This window comes from Panicum virgatum, chromosome 2N (genome assembly GCF_016808335.1).
Source record: "Panicum virgatum strain AP13 chromosome 2N, P.virgatum_v5, whole genome shotgun sequence".
Lineage (NCBI taxonomy): Eukaryota > Viridiplantae > Streptophyta > Magnoliopsida > Poales > Poaceae > Panicum > Panicum virgatum.
The window spans coordinates 6,445,921-6,469,618 of NC_053146.1; the positions used below are offsets into that span (position 1 = coordinate 6,445,921).

The 23,698-nt window shown below is 41.2% G+C and overlaps 2 protein-coding genes across 2 annotated transcripts; both read right to left on the reverse strand.

Moving 5' to 3' along the window:
* Positions 1-539: 539 nt before the first annotated feature.
* LOC120659538 (ATP-dependent DNA helicase 2 subunit KU70) lies at positions 540-9,013 on the reverse strand. Its single transcript, XM_039937714.1, has 19 exons — positions 8,758-9,013; positions 8,572-8,649; positions 8,026-8,142; positions 7,234-7,348; positions 6,662-6,767; positions 6,269-6,386; positions 6,064-6,147; positions 5,944-6,002; positions 5,174-5,307; positions 5,046-5,089; positions 4,845-4,921; positions 4,249-4,396; positions 3,361-3,422; positions 2,768-2,828; positions 2,252-2,344; positions 2,067-2,184; positions 1,483-1,585; positions 1,149-1,341; positions 540-846 (listed from the first exon to the last, which is right to left on the reverse strand). The coding sequence occupies exons 1-19, from the start codon at positions 8,818-8,820 to the stop codon at positions 733-735; spliced, it is 1,887 nt and encodes a 628-aa protein (XP_039793648.1). The 5' UTR covers positions 8,821-9,013; the 3' UTR covers positions 540-732.
* A 3,118-nt stretch (positions 9,014-12,131) lies between these two features.
* Positions 12,132-13,467, reverse strand: LOC120659540 (histone H1-like). The gene is made up of 2 exons (XM_039937715.1): positions 13,141-13,467; positions 12,132-13,022 (listed from the first exon to the last, which is right to left on the reverse strand). Exons 1-2 carry the CDS (start codon positions 13,357-13,359, stop codon positions 12,441-12,443), a joined length of 801 nt encoding a protein of 266 aa, XP_039793649.1. The 5' UTR covers positions 13,360-13,467; the 3' UTR covers positions 12,132-12,440.
* Positions 13,468-23,698: the final 10,231 nt, after the last annotated feature.

The following is a 23,698-nucleotide window of genomic DNA, read 5'->3' on the forward strand; positions in this document are numbered from 1 at the left end:
TTTCAACTACATTTAGTACACTATGCAGGCGATTTACAAATCTTTTAAAATTTTAAACTTTGAATCTAAATCGCACTCTGCAAAAGTGCCCAACCTGCCCTTCTTTCCTTCGTCCAGCATAATTTCCTTTTTTTTTCATTTCTCATAATTTTTGACGAATTAAATTTTAACTTTTGACCGTGACTCCGTAGTGTGGAACAATTTTTGAGATGCTAGCCCTAGCCAATCTCAGTTTGATGCGTTGCTGGCTCGTTTGATACGTTGGAGAAGCTGGTGTCTGTTTTTTTCTTTCGAAGGGAAATTGGCGTACATACCCTGTGACCTCAACCTCTTGTTTCCTCCAAAGTCAAGCGTTATCTGTGGTTCTCTATGCACAACTATTTTTTATTTCCTTCTGCGTTCTTCCTGTTCTGCAAATTTAGTTCTCTTGTGCTCGTGTTGCTTTCACCTTTCAGTGACAAGTGTTTCACTCAACAATGTCTGTCTATATAGTGGGTTCTCCAACCATTCTAGCAGAATGCGATGATGCATGTTGCAAGGGACAAAACCTCAGGAACTCATGATGGTAAACTAAGTTAAACTGGCAACCGTTGCTGGCACATCGCTATATAAAATTGGCACGTATCATGCACAAAGAGGTCGGGTTATGTTACACAAGCTTTCAAGCTACCGATGAGACAGCAGTTGAGATGGCAGTCGGCTTCTGGGAAAACAAAGTTCGGATAAGTGGCTTCACTTGCCCAGATGAGTCAAGATCCTGCTGATAAGTGCCTCTTTCATACCAGAAAGAGGGAGGCCATGTGCGGTCAGGTACGATTTCAACTCCATAACAGTCATGTCTTTCAGCTGCAAAGGACAGCACAGAATTTGTTTAGAACGTGTAGAATTTTTGGACGGGCGGTGCGCTTCAAAACCCAGCATGTAGAGCAAAAAACAGGACATCAGTTGCTGAATTTTGTTGAGAATGCCATTTCTTATTGGCATTTGCAGAAAACAGGTGGTCTCTAAATGCATTGGCATATCGCACTGAAAGGTTATATGTCAAATTCTATTTGCATATAGACTATTAGACTGTCATAATATAACCTTCCAATAAATTTTAGCTTGTGGGTACATATAATCTTGGTAAGATTGCCTTCCGTTTTTACCTTTCCATTATCTGCCAGTTCCGCCCAATCATAAGCTGCACTTTTCAGCGAGGCTGCATCAGTGATTGCCTTCCGTTTCTTCGCGGCATCACCACGGGAAGCTTTCGCAGCAGCAGCTTCAGCCTCCTCTTGATCATAATTTTCACCATAGACTGAAGCCTTAAATTCATCGATAACTTTAACAACTCCTGGTCTGAGATAAGAAAAACCAACATATGGAGCTTCAAGTTCAACTCATCCCACACAAGGCATAAACAACAGAACATGTGAGCATGCGGTACATAGTTTCTGTGACCTGTTTAGCATGCACAAAATGACAAATGAAAACAAGTACCTAGCTAAGCCGCCTTCATCAGGCAGGGTCTCATCCTTTATATCTGGCATTTCATCTTCGCCTAAAGCTAAGGCCTCCAAGATCCCGTAGTGTCTTTGCAAAGCTGTTTGACATCAGAGAGACATCAGTCGCATCAGAGAATTTAATAAGTCATTGAATTTCGAATGATTGTGCAAGTTAATGAACAGGTTATAATAATATCTTGATGCTCCTTGAGATTTTAGCCCGAAAAGCTATAGGGCGTGTACAATAAGCAGCATTTGGCCATGGAGCATCCATGTAAACTAGAATAAAATCTGTGCTTAGCATTGCAGACAAATCTGTGCTTAGTAATACATTTCGAATAATATTGGGGAAGTCCATAGTGCAGCCTAAACTGGAGGCAATCATTCCAGAGCTGTGTTGGCTTATAGTTGGAAAGCCTTGAGACTCTTAAAGAAGTTAAGCCCTTAAGGATCAAATGCAGGGCTCTCTTGTGGTTCTTTTGGCGCTCAGCTTTAATTGGATTAAGGTAGGGACAAATATAGGAGTTGAAAAGACAGATAAAAAGTAGTATCGTCAATTATGACTTCATAGCTAATTACCTGGGTTAGCAAATTGGCATACAGAGAAATTCTTCAGATCAATGCGTTTCAATAGATTTGATGCTTTCTTGATTTGTTCATCTGTTGCACGTGGTGCATCATCAGAAGTCACATGAACCTGCGAATCAAGGCAAGATACTTATCTTATGGTGGACAGTAAAGTATAACAAAATACCACTCCTTACCTCTTCAGGATATCTTATATCATCAGAGTATGGAAGATAGATCATGTGCATGCCAGGCGGCTCAACTTGACCAGCAGAGGAAGTAACCTCTTCCTGTTTTTTTTTTTAATCCAGAGTTCATTTTGGACAGCAGGTGTACATTAGAAATCACATACAAACAAATTCGTGTCACCTACTCACCTTATAAAACTGGATTTGCAAAATGATCTTTTGCAGAACCCCCCTCATTTGGGACATGCAAAGATACATTCAGGTAACTAGTTGAATAAAAATTGGATCAAGGTCATTTTGCCTGATACTCATCTTCTAGACATACATGGTGGCACGCTATAAGCTCAAGGAAAGAAGCAATTAACTCAAATTGACAGAACTTATGAGCAAATTTTGTTGGTGCAATTGGCATGGTGTGCAGTAGTCAATTATTGATGTAACTGTTATCATGGTGAGCGAACTAATACTTTGTAGCAGCTACTGTTTTTGCAGTAAATGTAGACATGGAATGAAAGTGTCCCTCACTTGAGCAACAAGGGCCACAAGCTGTGGTCGAGTTGGATTCCCATAAAATGCAAGCGCAAACCTGAAATCATACACATATAATAAGATGTTAAACATAGTCGTGTAGATATGCAAAACCTGGAATTTATATTGGTTAAATAAGCAAGTTTATTCTGTTAGAACACCTCAGCAAGAAGTGAAGTCTCCCCTGCCTCACCTTGCCCACAAAAAGGTTAACTCATCTTTAAGAGGGCATCCACTAGCAAGGATTTCCTTGCTTAGTAGCAAAGGTTAGGCTAAACAACACAAGGCATGGAAACTAAACATGCTGACCACTTATCTCTTGAGACTCAAGAGTTGAAGCGGCATGCTATTGCACGGAACAGTACCAACCATAGCTGGTGATTGTATTTTACTGTGCATATATTACATAATTGCAAGCTATGGCTGAAATATCACATGAGAGCTAAAAACAATTGACAATGCACTGTTAATCTGTTATGATTCAAGGTAGCTTTAGCTACATTCATAACTGTAGAAACTTTCTTGTATTGTATTTTCTTTATATAGTGGTCACAAAAGGTTGAGGCAAAAAGTAGGCGATGACAACTAACCTTCCAAGGCGCAACATTGAGCTATGTAAAGCAACAAAAACGCGTGTGCTTCCAAATATATGCTGCATCAGAGCATATGGGGTCAGTCTGAGTATCTGACAAATGCATCCTAGAATAAAATGTTAATACATTTAGAAGCTCTAAGCAAGAGTAAGGAAAAGAAAGCGGAATAAATATCCACCATATAACGATCCTATGAAAGAATCACTAAGAAATTTTTAGTGCATTTAGAGAACTGGTTAAAGTCGAAAAACTTTGGCTGATATTGTACAATCAGGTCCTGTAGGCAGGTCTTGTAGATATTGTACATTCTTGTAATCTTTGTATATATTTCATACATTTAATAAATTGATCAACAGTCATTAGGGCCTCCACTACTGTTCTAAAAAAGAATATCGAGATATAACCATAGATTTAATTTGGTTTAAATTAGTAACTTACATGATAGAAAGTGCCAAATTAGGGGTGTTTTAGTGATCCTTAGCTGCACCTCCAACCCTCTTTAGATCAAAATTTGTACTACTTCAAAATCAGATCTCATTTTTAAAAATTAGCACAAAACTTTGAACTAAAGAGGGTCGGAGGTGCACCTAAGGGTCACCAATTTGCACCCCTATGCCAAATCATGGTTGGAGGAAGAATGCACCTAAAGGACTGTATCAAGTTGAGACTTCTTATCTAATCAAGATGCAAATATTGTCATCAAAAAATATTTGAATTTTTAACTATTATATTATCTGTCTCAAGCTAGAGAAGACGACATGGAACATGACAAAGACATTCTCAGCGTTAAGGATATGGCTGCAGTAGCAGTACTGCCACTCTGCCAGTTCAGACTACGACTAGATAATGGTGCGATTCCGGAAGCATAAAAGATAGTGTTACTACCTCATCACTGGGATAAATAAATGTTGATGGTCGCAAGTTATGATAATCCTTCAAGCAATCCAATGGCTTGAATCCTAAAAGGCGAAGATGATGACTTGAAACCCTTTTAACCTCAGAGAGTTCACGGACAGAAAATTTGACAACCATGCTGAATGAATATGGTGAGTAAGTAATTAAGAACACAAATACACAATTATGGGACCCCAAGACTGTGTTGCTTCGTATCATGGTATGCATAGCACAAATCCATGGTGTTATCAGCACACAGTTTCAATGTATAAGGAAGGGGGTCGAGTTCTGGAGATGATTTTCATTGTCATCCATGTCTGCATACTCTCCTTACTCAATAGACATCCCTTTCTCCCATATCAAGGCTGGATCACATGCTAAGTCCCAAGGCTTTTCAAATAGTTCGTAATGAAAGTTTCTGGAAGGAGTCTGAAATGATAATTGGTTTGTACAAGCATGCAGCCATAAGGATCACCCTTTTCAATTATGTTGAAAAGTAGTCCGCATGCAGATAATGCAATTCAACAGAAACACCACAAGAAAATCAAATAAATACACAAAAGTGGCAGTGTCCTTTGTGTACTTACTCATTGTACATCTGGAAACGCATCTGTGGATCCTGAAGTAGAGCCCCAGTATCATTGCATATGAAAGACCTTTCAGTCTGTATAAAGATTCTCATTATATGTTTAAGAATTGTAAAAAGCAAGCATGAAGTGACTGCAGGTGTTGAAATTTCACCAAAGCTAAGGCAATTAAAAAAACTGATCCTTTAATCATAGGCTCACCTTTAATGGAATGTTACTGAGTGAATCAAGCCAAGTGATTGTCCCTAAAAAAAGGTAACGAGCATAAACTTAGATATACTCACAATATTATGAAAAGCAGCACAGAATAGAACAAAGTCGGAGCATGCCTGGAGTAGTAGGACGGGTCAGCGCATATGTATTCACTTCTATACATACATCATTGGTAATTGCAAATGAAAGAGTTTTGACTCTGCGCTTTTTCATCATTCGTTTTCTCAATTGATCAGTCATATCCTCCAACCTTCAAAGACAACAATAAAGAAATTATGCGGAAGTAAGAAATTATGTTCATTCAGAGGAAGTACAATCTTCCCAAATGAGGCCAGTAGCACAACAAAGAATAAATACTTCAACATAACCTAAGTCAGGCAACAATCCAATAAAACTTTATTAATACATTTCCGTGCTCAAATACAGCTCATGAATGTTATTTGCCTTTGTACTATATGCTCTCAATTCTCAAAACACATTGAGAACTCAGCACAAAATTGCCACCATGACAAACTTCTTTGTGGAGTCAAACAAAAAATCTACATGTATACTTTGCTTTTTGCTATGAAGGTGTGGTGCATAATGGTTTATTTTCTCTTTATTCTCCGTGTGTATACAAGAAAGGGTGTTGTAATTTAAAATTATGTCCATTCATTCAATGAATCGGCAAAGCTCTTGCAACCTGTTCAGAAAAAGAAAAGGACAAGTATGCACGGAAATAAAAGTTAGTCAAATGTGATTGTGTACAAAAAGCTATCTCTATTCACAACTCAAGACTGAACATTTGTGTAAGGATATTATAAGAATAAAATGCAAACCATATATTTGTCACCTAAAATCCAAAAAGAAAGATCAACAAGTAATATTTGTGCTTCAAGAACAGTACTTTTCACCAGCTGATGGCAGATACTCCGTTATCTCATCTCCATCCAGACCAATCAAATCCTGGGGAAGCGGATATACTTAGTAATTAACACTTAGAGGAAAGGAATAAATGTGGACTTACTGCATAGAAACGGGACATGTTGAATTCCTCATCAGGCCGGCTCAGTGGAAGTAGCTCAATAGATAGGCCAAGATCTTGTGCATCCTGTAGGAAAGCAAGTACTAATATAGTAAATAGAGGATAAAAAAATGAAGATACAATTTCATTTTGAATATGTGGGTGCCATGTAATATGAAACAGAATACATATCGTGATATAGACATACCGTTGCACGTTGAATTGTTGTCCTAATCATATCAGTCTTCACTGGTCCTGTAATAGCACCAAAAGGATCATCTTCATTGGTGAATATAAGAATTCGTTTTCTGACGGTCTTCACAGATCTGAAAATTTTCAAAAGAGGAATGTGGATTCGCTAAAGTCCAGACAGTATGAAGTGTGTTAAAAGTAACATCACTCATGGCATGCTACAATTTTTTTTACACAAATAACTACATGAACATTTAGCACGAACTGATGCAAACTAGAGTAGTTTGCACAGTGTGCATATTACTCCAGCTCCAGGAAAGCTAGAGGTATAAAGCCTACAAAACATGTTAATAGCCCACAAGAATATTAATATGACACTGTGAAAGCAAAAGGAGGGCAGTGGACATACCCTTTGCGCAACAGTGCCTGCACAACCCAAAGAGCATTGTAAAGGGTGTTCTCCCGAGATCCAGCAGTTATTCCATATCGACTTCCAATGTTGCTCATGAAAGAATCTGCCATAAATAGTTCCAGAAATAAAACAGAATTTTGCAGACTTTTATTTAATACACCGACTATCTTATATAGTTCTTAATATCTTACGCTATTATCGATCGAATCTGTTTGGGAGGCCACAAGAAAATTATCTAGAATCCCAATGGTTATGATAATACGGTCAGGGCATACTCCTTAGTTTTTTTTAAGCAACATACTCCTTAGTTATCACACCACATTTAATTTTTAAAAACACAAAACGAACCTGATGTACCATAGAAGGAAACTACCTTCTCTGGTTGAGAAAGTGGGTGAAACAATATTAGATATGTAGTAAAAACAGGAAGTTCCAAGTGGAGCAAAACTTATTATGAGTTTATGACCCACATTCCCACATGATATTTAGTCTATGAAAGAAGCTTAGAATGCATTGCCCTCCAAATTTGACCATGTCTAACCAAGTAACAATTCATATAGTAGTGTCACCTTCAATGCAAGAAAAATCTTTAATCAGTTTTGCAGTGGGTCTATCAAGTGGATCTTTGTCTCCGACATTGTAAACATAAACACCTGCCAAATCCTGTAAATTCTTCTTCTCTTTCTGCAAGAGTTGTGAATGAACTGGGTCAAGCCACTAGGCAGCATACTTTGCAGTATCAGTGCATTGGTTCTACTTTAATAATGCTCATGCAAAGTTGATAATTAGTATAAGGGCAATAAATAGGGAATGTTGCATATTTGTCAAAAAAAATGACTAATAATGTAATAATAATTGTGAATACTCATCAACTCATGCAAAGTACCATCAGTTTTACACCTTTAAGAAAACAACCGAAATGGACCACTACTTATAGAACCTATCATTCCCAAATCCCAACTCTGATCCTTTCGTATATACTGAATGCAACTGCAAGTTAATTGTATCATTGTAGTCTTTAATTTCACTTCTTATTCAACAGGTTTAGTAAGTGCTCCATGCAGTCAGAAGTGAGTACCAATGGTATTGTAATGCATGCAGTCTGGCCATTAATATTTAAATTGGATATCCAAAACTATTGTGGATTTGTTTCAAGGTCACTATCATAATGTCATATTTACTTTGTTCAAGTCACAATCGAAACTACTAGACAAATTAGTGTTCTGGACCTTTTCGGTATTGTGTTGATGTCCAAAATATCACTTATTTGTGACAAGAGTTAGCACAATGAGTAAAACTGGCTAAGAAAAAGAGCCAAGAAAGCAATAAAACAAAGCTTTTGGAGTTGAGAAAGCAAATACAGTGTTAAAGAAACATATTGCAACTTCATCATAGGATCTTCCAATGATTTGTGTCTTCAGAGACTGCGTAATGCAGTTAACTATGGTATGGAAATGGGTCTCATCCTTTTCATCTGCCTGGAAGAAATCATAACAAAAGAATGCTACATTATGGAGTAAAACCGTAAAAGAATGTCATGTTAAAACCTAACCACACAAATGTGCCGATTACTAAATATCAGAAAAGAAGCCAAATTCATACTTTGACCATAGCATTTTTCAAACCATGAGTTAAAGTAGCTTAATCCACGAGAAAGCTTTCTAAAAGATACCAACACTAGCTACCTACTTCACTCCCAAAACAGATTTTTTTTTTGTGGTTTTGATAAGAAAAACAGATGTTGTTGACTAACAGATACAAACTACTGGCAAGAATCAAGACACCCGAACAAACAGATTCCAAATCGTGCCGCAATTGTTTGCCAAAAAACATATAGGCCTTAATTCCGAAACAGAAACGGACAATAATAAAGGTGCACCAGCTTGTCAAATTAGATGGTGCCTCACCTGATTGGTAGCGGGGGTGAACATTTTGGGCGAGGCGTCGACGAGGTAGACAACCATATCCTTGTTTGCCTCCCTCTCCTGCTTCCCCCGAGCAAGCAATCCAGTATCCACAAACCGAACGGCGTCACAGGAAGCGCATTAAGCCAAAAAGAAAAAATGGGGGTGAAAAAAAAAACAGGGGTGAACCTGGACGTTGTCATCGTCCTCGTCGCTGTCGTCGCGGAAGATGCCCTCGGGGTCCAGGTCCATGGCGCCGGCTTTCGAGCGAGGGGTTAGGGACCTTCGGGGCCGGGGAGAGGGTTCTGGAAGATTCTAGAACCGCGCTAGGGTTTAGGGGAGGGACTGCTAGGAAGGGACGGAGGTGGCGAGAGACCGCGGGCGCAGTTCGGCTTCTCGGGGAAGGAAAGGAGGAGGAAGGAAGGCGAAAGCGAACGAGATGGGCCCACGGTGTGCGAGAGGCAACGGCACACCAATTTTCATGGGCCCATAAGCCATCCTGCGGGCTGCGACGAGGCCCGTTCGCTTAACGAGGCCACTGGGCTCTGATGGATCTGCTGAGCCAATGAATTTCATGGGAGGAAACACAAAAAAAATTTTCGGCAAAGAGAAAACACATAATTAATGTGGCATTAAACCAAAACACTATGACACAGCAAAGATCAACAAAGATATCTTTCACCCGAAGAAATCCAGTGTTAGAGAATGTATGCATCCTGCTTATGCCACATAGTACCCGCTTAGCATGAATAGTTCATGGTAAGTTGTTGCAGCATAGATCTCTTACTTCCTTATTTCAAAAAAAAAAAAAACTCTTACTTCCTTGAGCCATGAGCCATGGGACGTATCCTAAAGTCAAGGGTAAACATCGAGATCACCAAGAGCCCCATATGAGTTGCTTTATTAGCTTTGGAAGGCAAACCGACTCAATTACTCCCTCCTTCCCTGTTTATAAGGCATACACGTATATCAAGATTCAAACCTTGTCATCTTTGACCAATAATTTGACTATTAAATTTTTATTTTTATAATGCAAATTTCATATGATTGGATTCATAATCAAATATATTTTACAATGATTATAAGTTTATAATCAAAAGTGATATAATATATGATAAATAAATGGTCAAAGTGTTGTTTAGAAGACCGTGTCATGTTCCACCATGCCTTATAAACGGGGAAGGAGGGAGTATATATTAGTACAAAATACGCTACTTTAAATTTTTTCAGTAAATCGGAGATGGAGCTTATTTTAAAATGGAAAAAGGATGAAGGAGGCGGTTGCCAAGTGGATGGAACCGCTCGAGCCGGCCTTAACCGGCATCCCTCTTCGGAGACCTGTTCCTCATGTGCCTGCCTGATATGGTCAGTTGTACATCATCTGAACGTGATGCCCAAAACACAGGCTGCTTTCCACATGCATGTAAGGAGAGAGAAAAAAAATCACCGTACTCCCCTAGACTAATAAATAATTAAACATAGCCCAGAATGCTGGTGAGAACTTGATTTAGGACTTACATTAAAATTTTCAAAATGGTGAGCACCAAAGTTTGGAGAGAATTGACCAGTATTTTTGGTGAGTACCAGGATTTTATGGTAGGAATTATTTACCATCCTTGCAATAATCATATTAAAACAATGCCTTGACATTAATATTTCTTTTGAGTTGCATGCCTTAATGTAAAATAATACATGAAAAATACACTGCATAAATATTAACCCAAAACCTTAACATAATCCGCCTGCTAATTACCTATTCATAGTCCATTACATATTTTCCTTTGAGGAAAACTCATTGTCCATTTTTATACAACCTAAAATGCTAAAACAATAAATTATTCAGATCAAATAACCTCACGAGCTGGGCCAGCCGGCCCAGCCCACTTAAACCCATAAACGGCCATAAGCTCGGCTAAATCCTTTTGTGATCACAGCCATCCATCTTGATCGAAAGGCTATATCGACGTCTGAACCTCGATAAAAACCAGTGATGCCCTCAGTGGAACCCTAAATCACTCTCTCTTCTCCCTCTGGCTTTTCAATCGCGCCGCCACTTGAGAGAGATATAGCAAATGGCAATGGAGTTACTAAAGCGCGCGGCATGGCTAAGAATAGTGCCACCACGGGCCTACTCACCGGAGCGCGCATGCTGCTTAGGTAGACGGGCGCCTTCTTTGTGGAGATTCGTTGATGCACGTTAGCATGTTGAAGATGCGATGTTCGCACAACCGAAGATGTTCATGGTGGTCTTGCGCAATAGAAGATGTTCATGGTGGAGACGTGGTGATGCTCTGGTTCCGCACTCGTGTGGTGAGGGAACCACAATGAGTTGAGGCATGACGGCTGTGTTGTACAACGTCGACAACTAGCCATCCTTGGTGCGTATCTCACCTCCTAAGTTTATCGATTTTGGGGAATTTCGTGATCTAGGGTTCTGAAATTTCAGGTTTCTGTTTATCAATTTTTAGGGAATTTTATGATCTAGGGTCGAGATTCAAGGTTCTTTTAGTGCTTGTTTATGATCCAGTATGTTTTGGGGCACTTCTGATTTGCGCATAAGGAACATTTAGAGATGGAACACAAGCTTTAGGAGCGGCGCCGCACGCGCTGCACAGGAGGGGGAGGGATAAAGGTAGATGCATACCATAAAATGAATTTTTTTTGCAGTAAGACCATGAACTAGACTTGACCTGAACTTTCTCCATAAAAATTAAAATTAAAATATGCGGTTTCTTCTTTTTGTGCGGAGCTATTTCTACTTTTGCCTCCACACACACTTCTTCATTCGTACTGGTGGTGAACGGGAGGGGGGGAGTATATGGCTTAACGCCTTAACCATTTCCTTTTCCTTTTTCTTTTTGTCACTCTCTCCGTTGTAACTTTCCAATTTCCAAACGGGAGCAGAAGACATATCAGCCCATGGGCTCGATTCCGATTTGCAGTCAGCCCAACGTAAAAGTAACGGAAGATCCGATCTTCCGCCAGCTCGATTCCATCCAGCAGATAGCCCAAGCCATTAATGATGAGCGAGCCGAGCGCCAGCCCATCATCCCGTCCGGCCCCACCCCATCGTCCGTTGCCGAAAATTTGAACGCCGAGAGAGGCAAAGCCAGGCACGGCTCCCGAAACGGAAACCTTCCCGCCCGCCTTGCTCTCACGCGTTCCTCCCCATCCATCCCCTCCTCCCCGCGGCCACCCAAAAAACATCCGCGCCATCCCAAATCTCCATCCCCGTCCCGCCCGGCGCCCGCCTTCGATCCAATTGCCGGAGCGCCTGCGGACCTGCATTCCCCGCGCCGCCCGCCGATTCAAAACGTTTTCGGAAACGGCGGTGGCAATCCCGATTGCTTCCAGAGATTTCGACCGGATTCGACCGTCGTTTTCGAACAAACCCAATCGCACTCACCCCGGTGACATCACCCTTCAACTCTTCTCGCACAATGCCGCATCAGTCAATCCATCAACCCTATCACAATCATAAGGATTGAAACATGGAACGGATTAGCATCAATCGATTTCACAAACCGCAGGAAACGCAATCGAAGGGGATTTTGACACCGCGATTAGGAGCAGACGAACCCGGGAGATAACATTACTGGTATAATAATAACTCAGTTCATCATACAGGCAAGAGAGAGGAGCATGCCGATCGATGGGACGGGACGGGACGCGACCGGCACCTCAAGATTTTACAGAACGACTACTGCTGATGCTACTACCGACGGATCTGCTAGAGCTAGGCACCGATTTCATTTTCATTTCCAGACGATGAAGCTACGACGAATGGATTGCAAAATCCAGGGAGAAGGGGGAGCATCTATAGGCGGAATGGCGGGCTCGCCGGCGACGAGGACGGACGGGAGGGAGGCGGCCTACTTCTTGGCCTTCCTCGCCGCGCCCTTCCTGGCCGGGGATGCGGCGGCCTTCTTGGGTGCCGCGGCACCCTTCTTGGGCATCGCCGCGGCCTTCTTCTCCTTCTTAGCAGCGGCGGCGGGCTTCTCCTTCTTGGCGGCGGCTTTGGCGGGGGAGGCCTTGGCGGAGGTCTTGGCGGCCTTGGGCGGGCGGCCGCGGGGCCTGGGCGCCGCGGCGGGGGCGGCCTTGGCCTTGGGCTTGGGGGAGGCGGCGGCCGTCTTGGTCTTGGCGGCGATCTTGGCCTTGGCCTTCGGGGACGCCTTGGGCTTGACCGCGGGCTTGGCGGCCTTGGCTGGCTTCGGCTTGGCCGCGGCGGCGGGCTTGGCCGCCTTGGGCTTGGCGTCGGCGGCGGCCGGCAGCTTGAACGAGTTCTTGACGCGGGTCAGCTTCCCCGCGGCGGCGAGCTTCTTGAGCTGCCCGGCCAGCAGCTTGCGGAAGTTGGGCGGCAGCTTCGCGCCGTGCTTCTCCTCCACGTACTTGCCGATGGCCACCGAGCTCGACCCGGTCCTCTCCTTGAGCGCCGCGATCGCCTCCGAGATCATCTGCGCCGGCACCACAACCGAAACAATCACGAATCCCAGACATGTCAGATCGAATCCCCGAACACAGAACGAAACAAAAAATAAAGAAAGAAATCGAATCCAGGAGACGCTCGCTCACCTCGGCGTACGGCGGGTGGGCGGCCGTCTTCCTCGCCGCGGCGGGCTTCTTCTCCTTCTTCTCCTTGGGGGCCTTCTTCTCCTTGGGCGCCTTCTTCTCCTTCGGCGCCTTCTTGGCCTTGGCGGGCTTGGCCTCCGCCTCCTCGGCGGCCGGGGCCTCGGACTCGACCTCGGTCTCGGGGACCTCGGTCGCGGCAGCGGCAGCCTCCTCAGCGGACATCACTCCAATCCTCGCTCCTGAACTACGCTCAAGCGCTGGTGCTTCGGCTATGTCGGCGGCGGCGGCGGCGGCGGCGGGTGATGATGCCGGAGGACGCGACGACGACCGCGCTTATATAGCTGGGGCGACGGGGGGCGCCTGGGAGGCGGAGCGGCGCGCCGTGATTGGTCGAGGGCGCCCTCACGCGGATCGCCGCCCGCCGCAGCTGGAGCCCGCCGCGAGCCGTCGGATGCGCCAGGATCCGACGGGTGGGGACGCCCGCGGCGCGGGGGCTCGGAAGCTGCCCCCGGAGCCAGCCCGCCTGCGAGCGCGAGCCTGTTCCCATGTGTGCTTCTGCCCCGGATTCCCGAGCTCATTTCTCCCGGCGTGATTCGTAAATTTTGCTGAAATTTGGAGAGTTCGTGGGGCATGAAATTTTCTTTCAAATGCGAGTGGTTTCGTCGAATTTTGTTGAGAATTCAGGGAGAAATCAGTGGATCGGTGACGACAAGTCTGCTTTTCAGGTGTCTCCGTGCAGGTGTGCTTCTCTCCCAACTCTGGGGCACGATTTCTCCCTCTGTGCTGAGCCTTTTTCGACGAAATTTCTCTCGAACGTAGGGTTCAAAATTGTCTTTCGAATGGGGGTGGTCTCGTTCGATTTGGTTTGGAATCGAGCGAGAAATGGCTGGGCAAGTGACGGCAGGTCTGGGTGGTGGTTTTTCGTGCGGCTGCCACGATGCGTCGCACGGGCTCGCTCTGCCGTGTGCCGCACCAGCGCGCAGGCTGGAGCTGGATTACATATTTACATGCCAAAAAAAACACACAGGTAACGGCTAGTGACGTGGTGTCTAGTCACGTTTTTACCAAAAAATCAGGCGAGAGGATAGCTCCAAGATTCAGTACTCAACAGAAAGGGGAATAGTAATCATTTACTGCATGGCGCTTGTATGTTCGCCTGGAATTTCTCCAGAATGTTCAAATTTTCGAACAGGATGGAGAAAGTGGCAGCGTGATTTGGTACTAATCACAGCAGGTTTCCATGTAATGGAACGAGATGTGCAATCAGTTTGGAAGTTGTTTGGGAGGAATGAGTCGAAATTCGATCTGACCTTGGCTATGCTTGGAGGCGACAATGGAATTTCCATGGCAAATCTTGCAGTGCATATCGACCTCCTCGTTCAGATGGTTCCGTGTGACCATGATCCTCGAGGCATCCTTTCTTCTGCCAAAACTGAAGAATTTCAACTAGTTACCGACACCGAATAATGTGATGTCATCGTCCCAAAATTAAAGTAGAATGTTTGAAGATCAGAAAGCTTGCCACATTTTTTACTCGAAATGGAGTGATTATGTGAGCATATTGGTACATGATGTTTAAAGGCCTTTTAATCTGCTACTATATGCAAACACATTCTTTTGTAGCTGATCACCAAACTAGGAATCAACTCCAGACCGAATTGAAGTTAAATTCCCCGTGCCAAAAGGTAGCGAGAAGTGACGTGATATTGGGTAAAGTTTGGTCTGCCACGTATGGCGTTCCACATGTTTTCTCCTTTAACCATGGTGTCACACTGGGAGATAATTCTAGTAAGATTATGCTACGAGAACAAAGAAAGAGCCTAGGATTCCTCTTAAACACCGATGCAATGGGCTCGTTCAAGATATGGAGGTATTCTGATAATCGTGGTTCAACGTCATCAAACACACTTGATGTTTTCCTTTTGCATCTAAGTAGACCTTTTCCTCTTTCGAACATCTCTTGCTGTAAAAGCTTTCCCTGACGCAAGAAAAGCTTGTTTTGAATTTTGTACCGGAGTTACTAAAACATTCTTTGCATTCCGAAAAGAATTTAGATTCGGAACTCCTAGAGGGAAGATGATCCATGTGTGTATGTTGAGTGCTCTATATGTTTTAATATGATATCTTTCCTAAGAAGAAAAGGCTAATTAAGATGCTATCTTGTTGGTTGCTGTTAAGGTAATTTATAATTACTCCCTCCATTTTTAGGTTATTTTGGCCTTTTAGATACACAGTTTTTTTTCTATGTATTTAGACATAGTGTATATCTAGGTGTATAGTAACAACTATGAATCTAGGAAAATAAAAAATAACCTATAATTTGAAATGGATGGATCAATGACCATGACATTTCTCTAAAATTAAATAGGGTCTGTCTCGGTGTAAAGTGACTGATTTTTTGTTAGGCATAAGTCAATGTATTTTTTTCAGTAACTTATTTTTTGTTAGGCGTAAGTCACTGTCTTTCTTTGATTGACTTATTTTTTGCTTATGTGTAAGTCACTTCTTGGGCTACACAAAACCAGATTGGGTGTTGCAGTGGGCTATTATTTGAACTGCTTTTGGTTAGCCGTTAGTCTCTGGTGGAATCTTAATTGGCCTGTAGGCTCTATTGACGGTTGGTTTGGTACTGTGCCCGTTAACAATTCTTTGAACTATTTTGGACTAGCTGTTGATCCGAGATGAACTTGTTTTTGGATTGTGAGCTCTCTAGGCTAGCCGTTGGTCTGTGGTGGACTGGTTTTTGGGCTATGAACTCTCTGTTGACTGTCTTAATCAACAAAAAAGCATAGAACAGCTCTGAATCAAGTGAGTAGCCCCCAAAAAATATAGATGGGCTTCACTTTGTTTTGTAAGTGTTAAATTCAAATTACAAGACAACAGAGCAGAAACGTGTATTAACAACCTAATCCCCACATATGAACAGCCAAAATAACAAAAATGTAATGTCACTATAAGTTAACTAAAAGTTATACAAATAAAACAGAAACAATTTTGTCTCAAGATAGAAGACCATGAACCACAATTGTTAGTGGATCTGGTTAGATAAAAGGCTTCCAAAAACCAAAAAAATGATAATTGACTAAAGAAAAACATTCCAACAATGAAAATAACCACACTTAGTGGATCTGAACAGATTTGATTTCAATTCAGACTTAAATATTACACATATGGTTGCTTGCCAAAAGTAGATAGTAGAATATCAGTTTGCAACTACATTTCAAAAGCAGGTCTTTTCCTCACCAACTCTGACATTATGCCATTCAAAATAACAGACCAATCAAACTACTATACAACTAAACTACTATCCGACTCAGTTGCAGACCCTTGGGTGCTGGTTGGTATAATCATAATAAGGCATCTTCACAACACTTTTCACTAACTCGAAGAAGAACTTGGTGTCGCCAACAATGACATACCTAGCCCTCAATTCCTCAGCATCAACATGTTCAGGGCATAGAATGAAAGCAAAGTTGCCATCTGGATCAACAACAACACAGTAATCTCGAACATTGCGAAACCCAACTATCTCTCCAGAGCACGAACAGACCGCATCCAAAAATTAAATGCATTACATACATAATTTACACAAAGACAATTTGATGTAAACAGAGTACAAATGGACTGTAAATTCAAAGTAAACATTAATTAACAGTATTGAACAAACTACAAATAAGCATACTAAATTGTAAAATGAACATTTCCATGAAAAGACAAAATTCATCACCTGAGTTCTACTTCCCTCAACTGATCAACTCCAATCCTACAAATCCCAGAAAGTAATCAGATCTGGTCATATGAAACAAAAATAGTAAGCTACAACAGAAACTCCAAAAAGTTTATCATCCTCACTAGAGAGCCAATAATCAATAAAGCAAAACCAAATCTACAATTAAATGAATAACGGTGGCCCATCTGGATTTCAAAGTGATGTATGTGTGAAAGATCAAAATCTAAAACTCTATATCAACAAGAATCCTCAGCCGATCACAGACAAAACTCGAGATCACCCGCAATAACTCTAGAACAATAAATATGGAGTGAAGGATAGGAAGATGAGAGTAGTAGTATCGACAAAAACATTGTCAAGTGACTTACTTTTGCTTATATATAAGTCACTGTCTTTTTTGCATAAAATGACTTATATATATTATTTTCCCGTAAGTCACCCATCTTTCCTGTAGAGTGCTTGCCTCCGCATACAAGTCTTAATGTTCCTATAGTGTGTGCCTGTCCCTAACAGGTCCGCCATATAATGTGTTGCACCCGTTAGATTTATTCGGGCTGCTATGAAGTATCTGTTGGCAACAGACCCAACAATAGTGTAAGGGCAATGCAGTTCATATCTTTTGAATGAAAATTTGAAAAATAATAGGCTGGCCAATTGTGGCCCAATCAGTCAGTACTAGGTACTATTGACACATAGTATTTTTGAATAAAAAACAAGCCTAAAGTTATGTCTGTGCATTCAAAGATAAAATGAAATAAAAAGGAACACCAAGTAAAATTATACAATACATAGACACTACCATACTAGCTTGTCCAACTCTAGAAGTCTAGGGCAAAAGTAGTTGGGACAGAAATGAAGTGACCACTCACCTTACTGTCACCGCAACAGTAGTAGCACAACACAGGAAGGCCATGGCCAAGAATGACAACACCATCGGCCATGGTAGCACTGAGAAATGGAGCAGTCATATTAGACTATATCCGTACGAGCACCTATGGAAATAACAAGTAACAAAATTCAACATTTCATGATTAGTTTCTGGATATAAAAAAACTAGACATGAGAAACCTCACCCACTAACTTGTGCACAAAAAACCTAGCATATTTACATTGATGAGTGCACATAAGTAACACACACGCATGCACATCATTTTTTACCTAGATTTTCATATTTACAGTAATAAATGAGAAAAATATAGATCTCACATGCCTATCAAAATACCTGGACTTTCATATTTACAGTAACAAATGAGAAAATTATACTGAAAATCATATATGATTTTTACATGACATAACTAATTTAGTCTTCTGAATTCATGGAATACCTAGATGTATATCCACAGCAACGCCCTGCAAGCAATATAATAGCAAATGTAACTCAAAAAGGGAAGTTATAGCGACCATAAAAAATTGTCTATTATTTAAGAAATCAGAATTCACCTCACTAATAAGGCTCTGCAGTGCCAACGGTAAAACTTGAGATCCCTGGTTCCATAATATGTTAGTTATCCTATATGATTGCAAGGACTGATAACCATGGAAAGAGTGCACAAGCAATATGAGTAATTTATTTAGAAAAAATAAAGCACCAAAAATAACAATCAAACTGATGAAGAAAAAAATTATTGCAGTTACACAAAAGCATTTATGAAATTACAGCACAACATACTATAGTAATTTTTTCTCAGTTGGACTATAATTATTAATGCTACGACTTGAGAAGATTCTTTGTGTAGTAATACAAAGATTATTGCTAGCCAAGGCATATACAGACTTAGTGAGTACCTTCGAAGTAAAACATGGACACAGACAACTTTGAAGAATCATAAAGGGGATAAACATTGTCTGGAAAAATTCCTATGAATACTAGAGACCAATGCCTCTCAATACAAATGGACAGCCAGTTCTGCTATTAGTTTTTATTTTCACAAAGAAGACAAGAATAAGACCATGAGAGCATACAGAGCAAGTCGTGCATGATGGGCGTACCAATGGTAGACTACCTTTATCCTGCCCCTTGGAAATGTGGAATTTCGCCAAACACCTGGCAAGCACAGCTGCAACACTTGAAAAATAATGAATCTACTATACAGGTTGGCCATTATATCTCACAAATATAATATAGTGTGAAAATCAGTGTACAATAAAGGGTAACTTGTACTTTCATAAGACAGAAAAGCTCCCTGATTAATTCACAATTTTGATAATTAAACTAGAAAATTATATTATTAAATGTGAGTGTAATTATAGTATAAGTTACTTGTAGTTTTCTAGACATTGATCAGGAGTGCTAATTAACCAAAAACAAAACTGACCAATCAGCAACCACAATGAATAAATACTGTATGTAAGACCGTACTACTCATTAACAAAAGTAAGAGTTAATATATCAAACTAATAATCCCCTAGCCTCTAAAAAATGCTTCTATGGTAACCAAAATAGAAATGCAAAACTCTGAAACTAAAGTATGTGCAGAAAAAACTTTAAACTCAAAGTATGTTCATATAACATTAAAAAGCATACTAAATTCTAAGATGAATATTTGCAGCGAAAGAGAAGTTCTTCACCTGAGTTCTCCTCAACTCATCAACTCCATTCCTGCAATCCTAGAAAGTAACATGTCAGGGAGAAACTAAAATACTTGGGTATATTTGGCATCTAAAATCCTAGTGAAGTATTGCTCACTATTATGTTTTATAGTAACAAACTACATAATTACAACACTAAGGAGGGTGTATTTGCAGATTGAGTCCACAATAAATCTTAAGCTCTCAACTCACCAAACTAAAAGAGTAAGACACGCTAGTATTTTTGTTGCAGCCACAGCTTTGGTATTATCTTGTTCTCTTACATATAGAACGGTAAAAGAAGGCCTTAGTGGAAGATGCTAATGGCCATGATGGCCTCTAAAAACTGAGGATACATCCTGAGGAGAACAAGTGGCTCTCCTGACTCCACTCCCTAAAGACTAGGAGCTGCTAACAACACTGACATGTTTAGCTAATTAGCTCATCGACTGCTAACTGAATTAAAATAGAAAGATACACAAAGACTCGACACTACATACTTAACACGAGACATGGGTTACTGTCATAAAAATATAATGGACATAGGAAGAGGAACCAATCTGTTAGGTTATGGAACACAGAGAACGATCAGATTGCTAAATAGGAAACTGGTGTTGCAAAAAGTCAATTTAAATAAGCTAATATGAAAGAACATTTAGCAATGTAATTAACCCTACTTCAAATATTCTCCCATAATGTGATTTGGATATATCAACAATCATGTTTCCACAGCCTATCCCAAATACAGCTATATGAAGAACTGATGTGAGAAAATTACAGTAACCAAAATACAAGCAGCTCTAACATTTTACAGTAACAACCAAGAAAATTACAGTAATGAGTCAGGTTGTAATTCTAGTATAAGCTATTTATAATTCAAAGTTTCAATGAATGACGTTTTCAACCTGGAATGAGTAAACCAATGAAAGGGATATGACAGGCAAGAAAGGAAAATTATTCAGTCATAGAGTAGCATATTTGAAAGAGTTCACATAGACCAAAATGCTCTACTTCTAATTGCAGTAGTACTACATGACTCAGGAAATCAGACAGGGCAAACTATAGTGTTAATTGTATGTACAAACTATATATTGCAAAATAGAGTAAACGATCCACTGGATGTAATGACAATTTGAGAAGGAAGTGAAGTTGCAAGGAATATATATATATATATATATATATATATATATATATATATATATATATATATATATATATCACAACAATTCAAGTCTAGGTAAACATTGTTGTATTTGTCAACATTTAACGAAGCCCCACTCAGAGTCGGAAAGCAAAAGGATGGCAAAAATATATAGATTGCAGCTGACCAGATTAAATGAAACATTTCAGACTAGAGTGCAGATTATCCAAGTAAAAGATGGAGCATCACAAGCATAGATGCCAAATGAAAAAAAAACTGGACCTGGTAGTTCCTCAGCTTATAAACTACTAGACCAACAATCAAATACATGTTAGCTTGTAGCCTGATGGATGAAACAATGTTTAGTATAGATAAGTGACAGACCCTGAAGTCATCCAGAGGGGCCCAATCTAAGAGATATAGCTTGCTAATTAGCATATACAAGAAAAAACTAGCTGCAGAAAGGAACACTCTCCGGTGGCAAAATAGCGACAGTAATAGCTATGCAAGAAGTTTTGCAAAAAACATCTCTTTTACTTAACTTAATAAATCGTGAGATACAATCAGAAAACAAGAGACACCAAGTGTATTTTTAAGAAGCTTGACAGCTGAACAAAAGAAAACATCAAATTCCATGGTCTATTTGACAACATTTCTCACAGATAACAGTTGAATAAGAATAGACAGCTTACACACAACTTGCAGCTTGGCAAAATATCAAATTCCACTAGATAGATTAAATACAACACTTTAGATATTTCAAGCCAATGCAAGTAGGGATAGGAGATAAATAGATGGTAAACATACTTCACCTGGTACTTCCTCTAAGCCAAAACTGTAAAACTGCAGATAAAAACTCTGACCTTGACAACTTCTAGTCTGATGAAAACAAAAGGCAAATAGAACTACAACCTTGACAACATCTATCAGACTGCAGATATTTGAGGCCAATGTTGGTTCATTACAAGCACAGGTGATTAGGTGGCCAAAATATAAATTGAAACTGAATAAATTAAATACAACATTTAAGATCAGTTAGCGCATCACAAGCACTGGTTTAGGGTTTACTGGTGTTCAGGATTCAAAACCACATGTAAGCCTAACCAAAACCGCAATGAGAGGTGTGCACATCTTGCAAACGATCCATATACATCTTGAACATAAGTAAAATAGTATTTAAATGCACATGGAAATAGGTTTATGCTCACAGTGATGCCATTTTAAAAGCATGGAAAACAAGACAAACAGCACACGAAGGTGTGAATTAATAGTGAAAAAACAACTCTGAAGTAAGCGTCCAAAAACAAAGATCAAATTTCCAAAAACAGGGGGTGGCGGCTGATAGAACAACAGGACTTATACTCGTCAAATAATATGGGGGGTAATGGACAGACACAGGGGAAGAGAATCCCCAACATCTGAAACCTGACTGCTGGAGATTAATTGCAATCGAGGCCGATGACACAACAACGTAGGCCTCTGATTCACACCCCACTCGTCGATCTCAGTTCAACAACTACAAAGACCCTGAACTTGGAACCCTAATCAATATATAATCCTCAAATCCAAGCCACATACATCTCAATTCAACATCGAACACCTACAATCTCGATTCGAACCCTAACAAATCCCAAATCATCAGTCTAACTGCTCCTCACGAGAGAGGAACAAGAGAACAGGAGAGAGGAAGAAGTTGATGAGGAAGGTACCCATGGCCGATGGAGTTGAGACCGAGGTGGTACAACCACCGGAGTACTCCGCCAAGCTCCGGCCGCCGCCGCCGGCGGCACGGGCGGCTTTGCAGCCGTGGCCATTTCTCTCCGGCCGCGGCGAGGAGGAGGCCCGAGTTCCCGCCGGCCGGGGCGGCGATGGAACAGGCGGAGGCAGCCATGAGGAGCTGCGAGTGGAGGGACCGCGGGGGCATCACAGGGGGCGCCGGGTGGAGTCTCGGCGAGGCGAGGCTCAGCGGCAAGGGCACAAGGAGGCGAACGGGAATGGATAAGAACGAGAGAGGAGAGAGTGGATCGGCACACTAGTTGAATGGACACCAAGCAAACAGATAACTACTTACCACCAGCCCACTCGGCGTACAGCGCAGGACAGAGAAAGCCAGACCCGGTTGGCCATAGATCGAACGACTCTCACGATCGACTTACACAAATACAAGAAATAAGTCACCTTAAAAGGAGTAAATCTGAATTAAATAACATGACACGTAATCAAAATTCGCGCAAAAGAGTTAACGAGAAAGAGGGGGGAAATCAGATTGGCACAAATCTGACTTACCAAGACATGAGCGAGAGTCTGAATTAAAAAAAAAGACATGAGCTAGGGTGTGCTTCTCCCCCGACTTTAGGCCACAAATTATTGTTTAAAATGTAGCCCTCAAAATTATGTTTCGAACGAGAAATGGTTGAACAAGTGGATGACGGGGCAGCAGTGGTTTTTGTGCGGTTGTCACGACGCGTTGCACGGGCTTGTTTTGCCGTGTGCCGCACCAGAGAGTGCAGGTTGGATTGCAACACGCCAGAAATAAAAACAGATCAAGGCTGGTGACGTGGCATCCGGGCACATCTACCAAAATCAAGCAGGGCTGCGAGAGGATTATCCGTCGATTCAGGCATGCGACAGAAAGGGGAATAATGATCAAATCCTAAATATAGATTAGCCTAAATTTTCGCCAAAATGTTCAGAGTTTCAAACCAAGTGGAGAAAGTGGCAGCGTGATTGACAAATGACAACAGCATGTGTACATGTGGAACAGAATAAGATCTAACAAGCAATCTAGAAGTTGTTTGGGAGAAATGAATCGGAATTGTCACCTCGGTTATGCATGCTTGACGGCGACAGAAGATTTCCATGGCAAAGCTTGCGCCACTACTTCTCGTCAGATGGATCCTTGTAGCCATGGTCATGGTCGTCGAGTCATCCTTCCTTCTGCCAAGAATAATTTTTAACTGTAGCTGTATTACTGAATTACTGATACTCATTGTGGCATCGACCCAAAAGCAGAATGTTTAAAGGTCAGAATGCATTACCAAACCAAGTTAATTCCCAATGACAAAAGGTAGCGAGCAGTGACGCATAATATAATAGGGAAAGTTGAAGCATGCATTCAGGTA

Coding starts and splice junctions, on each gene's coding strand:
- LOC120659538 (XM_039937714.1), bottom strand. CDS start 8,820: ATGGACCTGGACCCCGAGGGCATCTTCCGCGACGACAGCGACGAGGAC. Junction 8,143..8,571: donor TCACCCCCGCTACCAATCAG/GTGAGGCACCAT, acceptor GATTTCTTCCAG/GCAGATGAAAAGGATGAGAC. Junction 6,003..6,063: donor ACATGTCCCGTTTCTATGCA/GTAAGTCCACAT, acceptor CCGCTTCCCCAG/GATTTGATTGGTCTGGATGG.
- LOC120659540 (XM_039937715.1), bottom strand. CDS start 13,359: ATGTCCGCTGAGGAGGCTGCCGCTGCCGCGACCGAGGTCCCCGAGACC. Junction 13,023..13,140: donor CCCACCCGCCGTACGCCGAG/GTGAGCGAGCGT, acceptor GTGCCGGCGCAG/ATGATCTCGGAGGCGATCGC.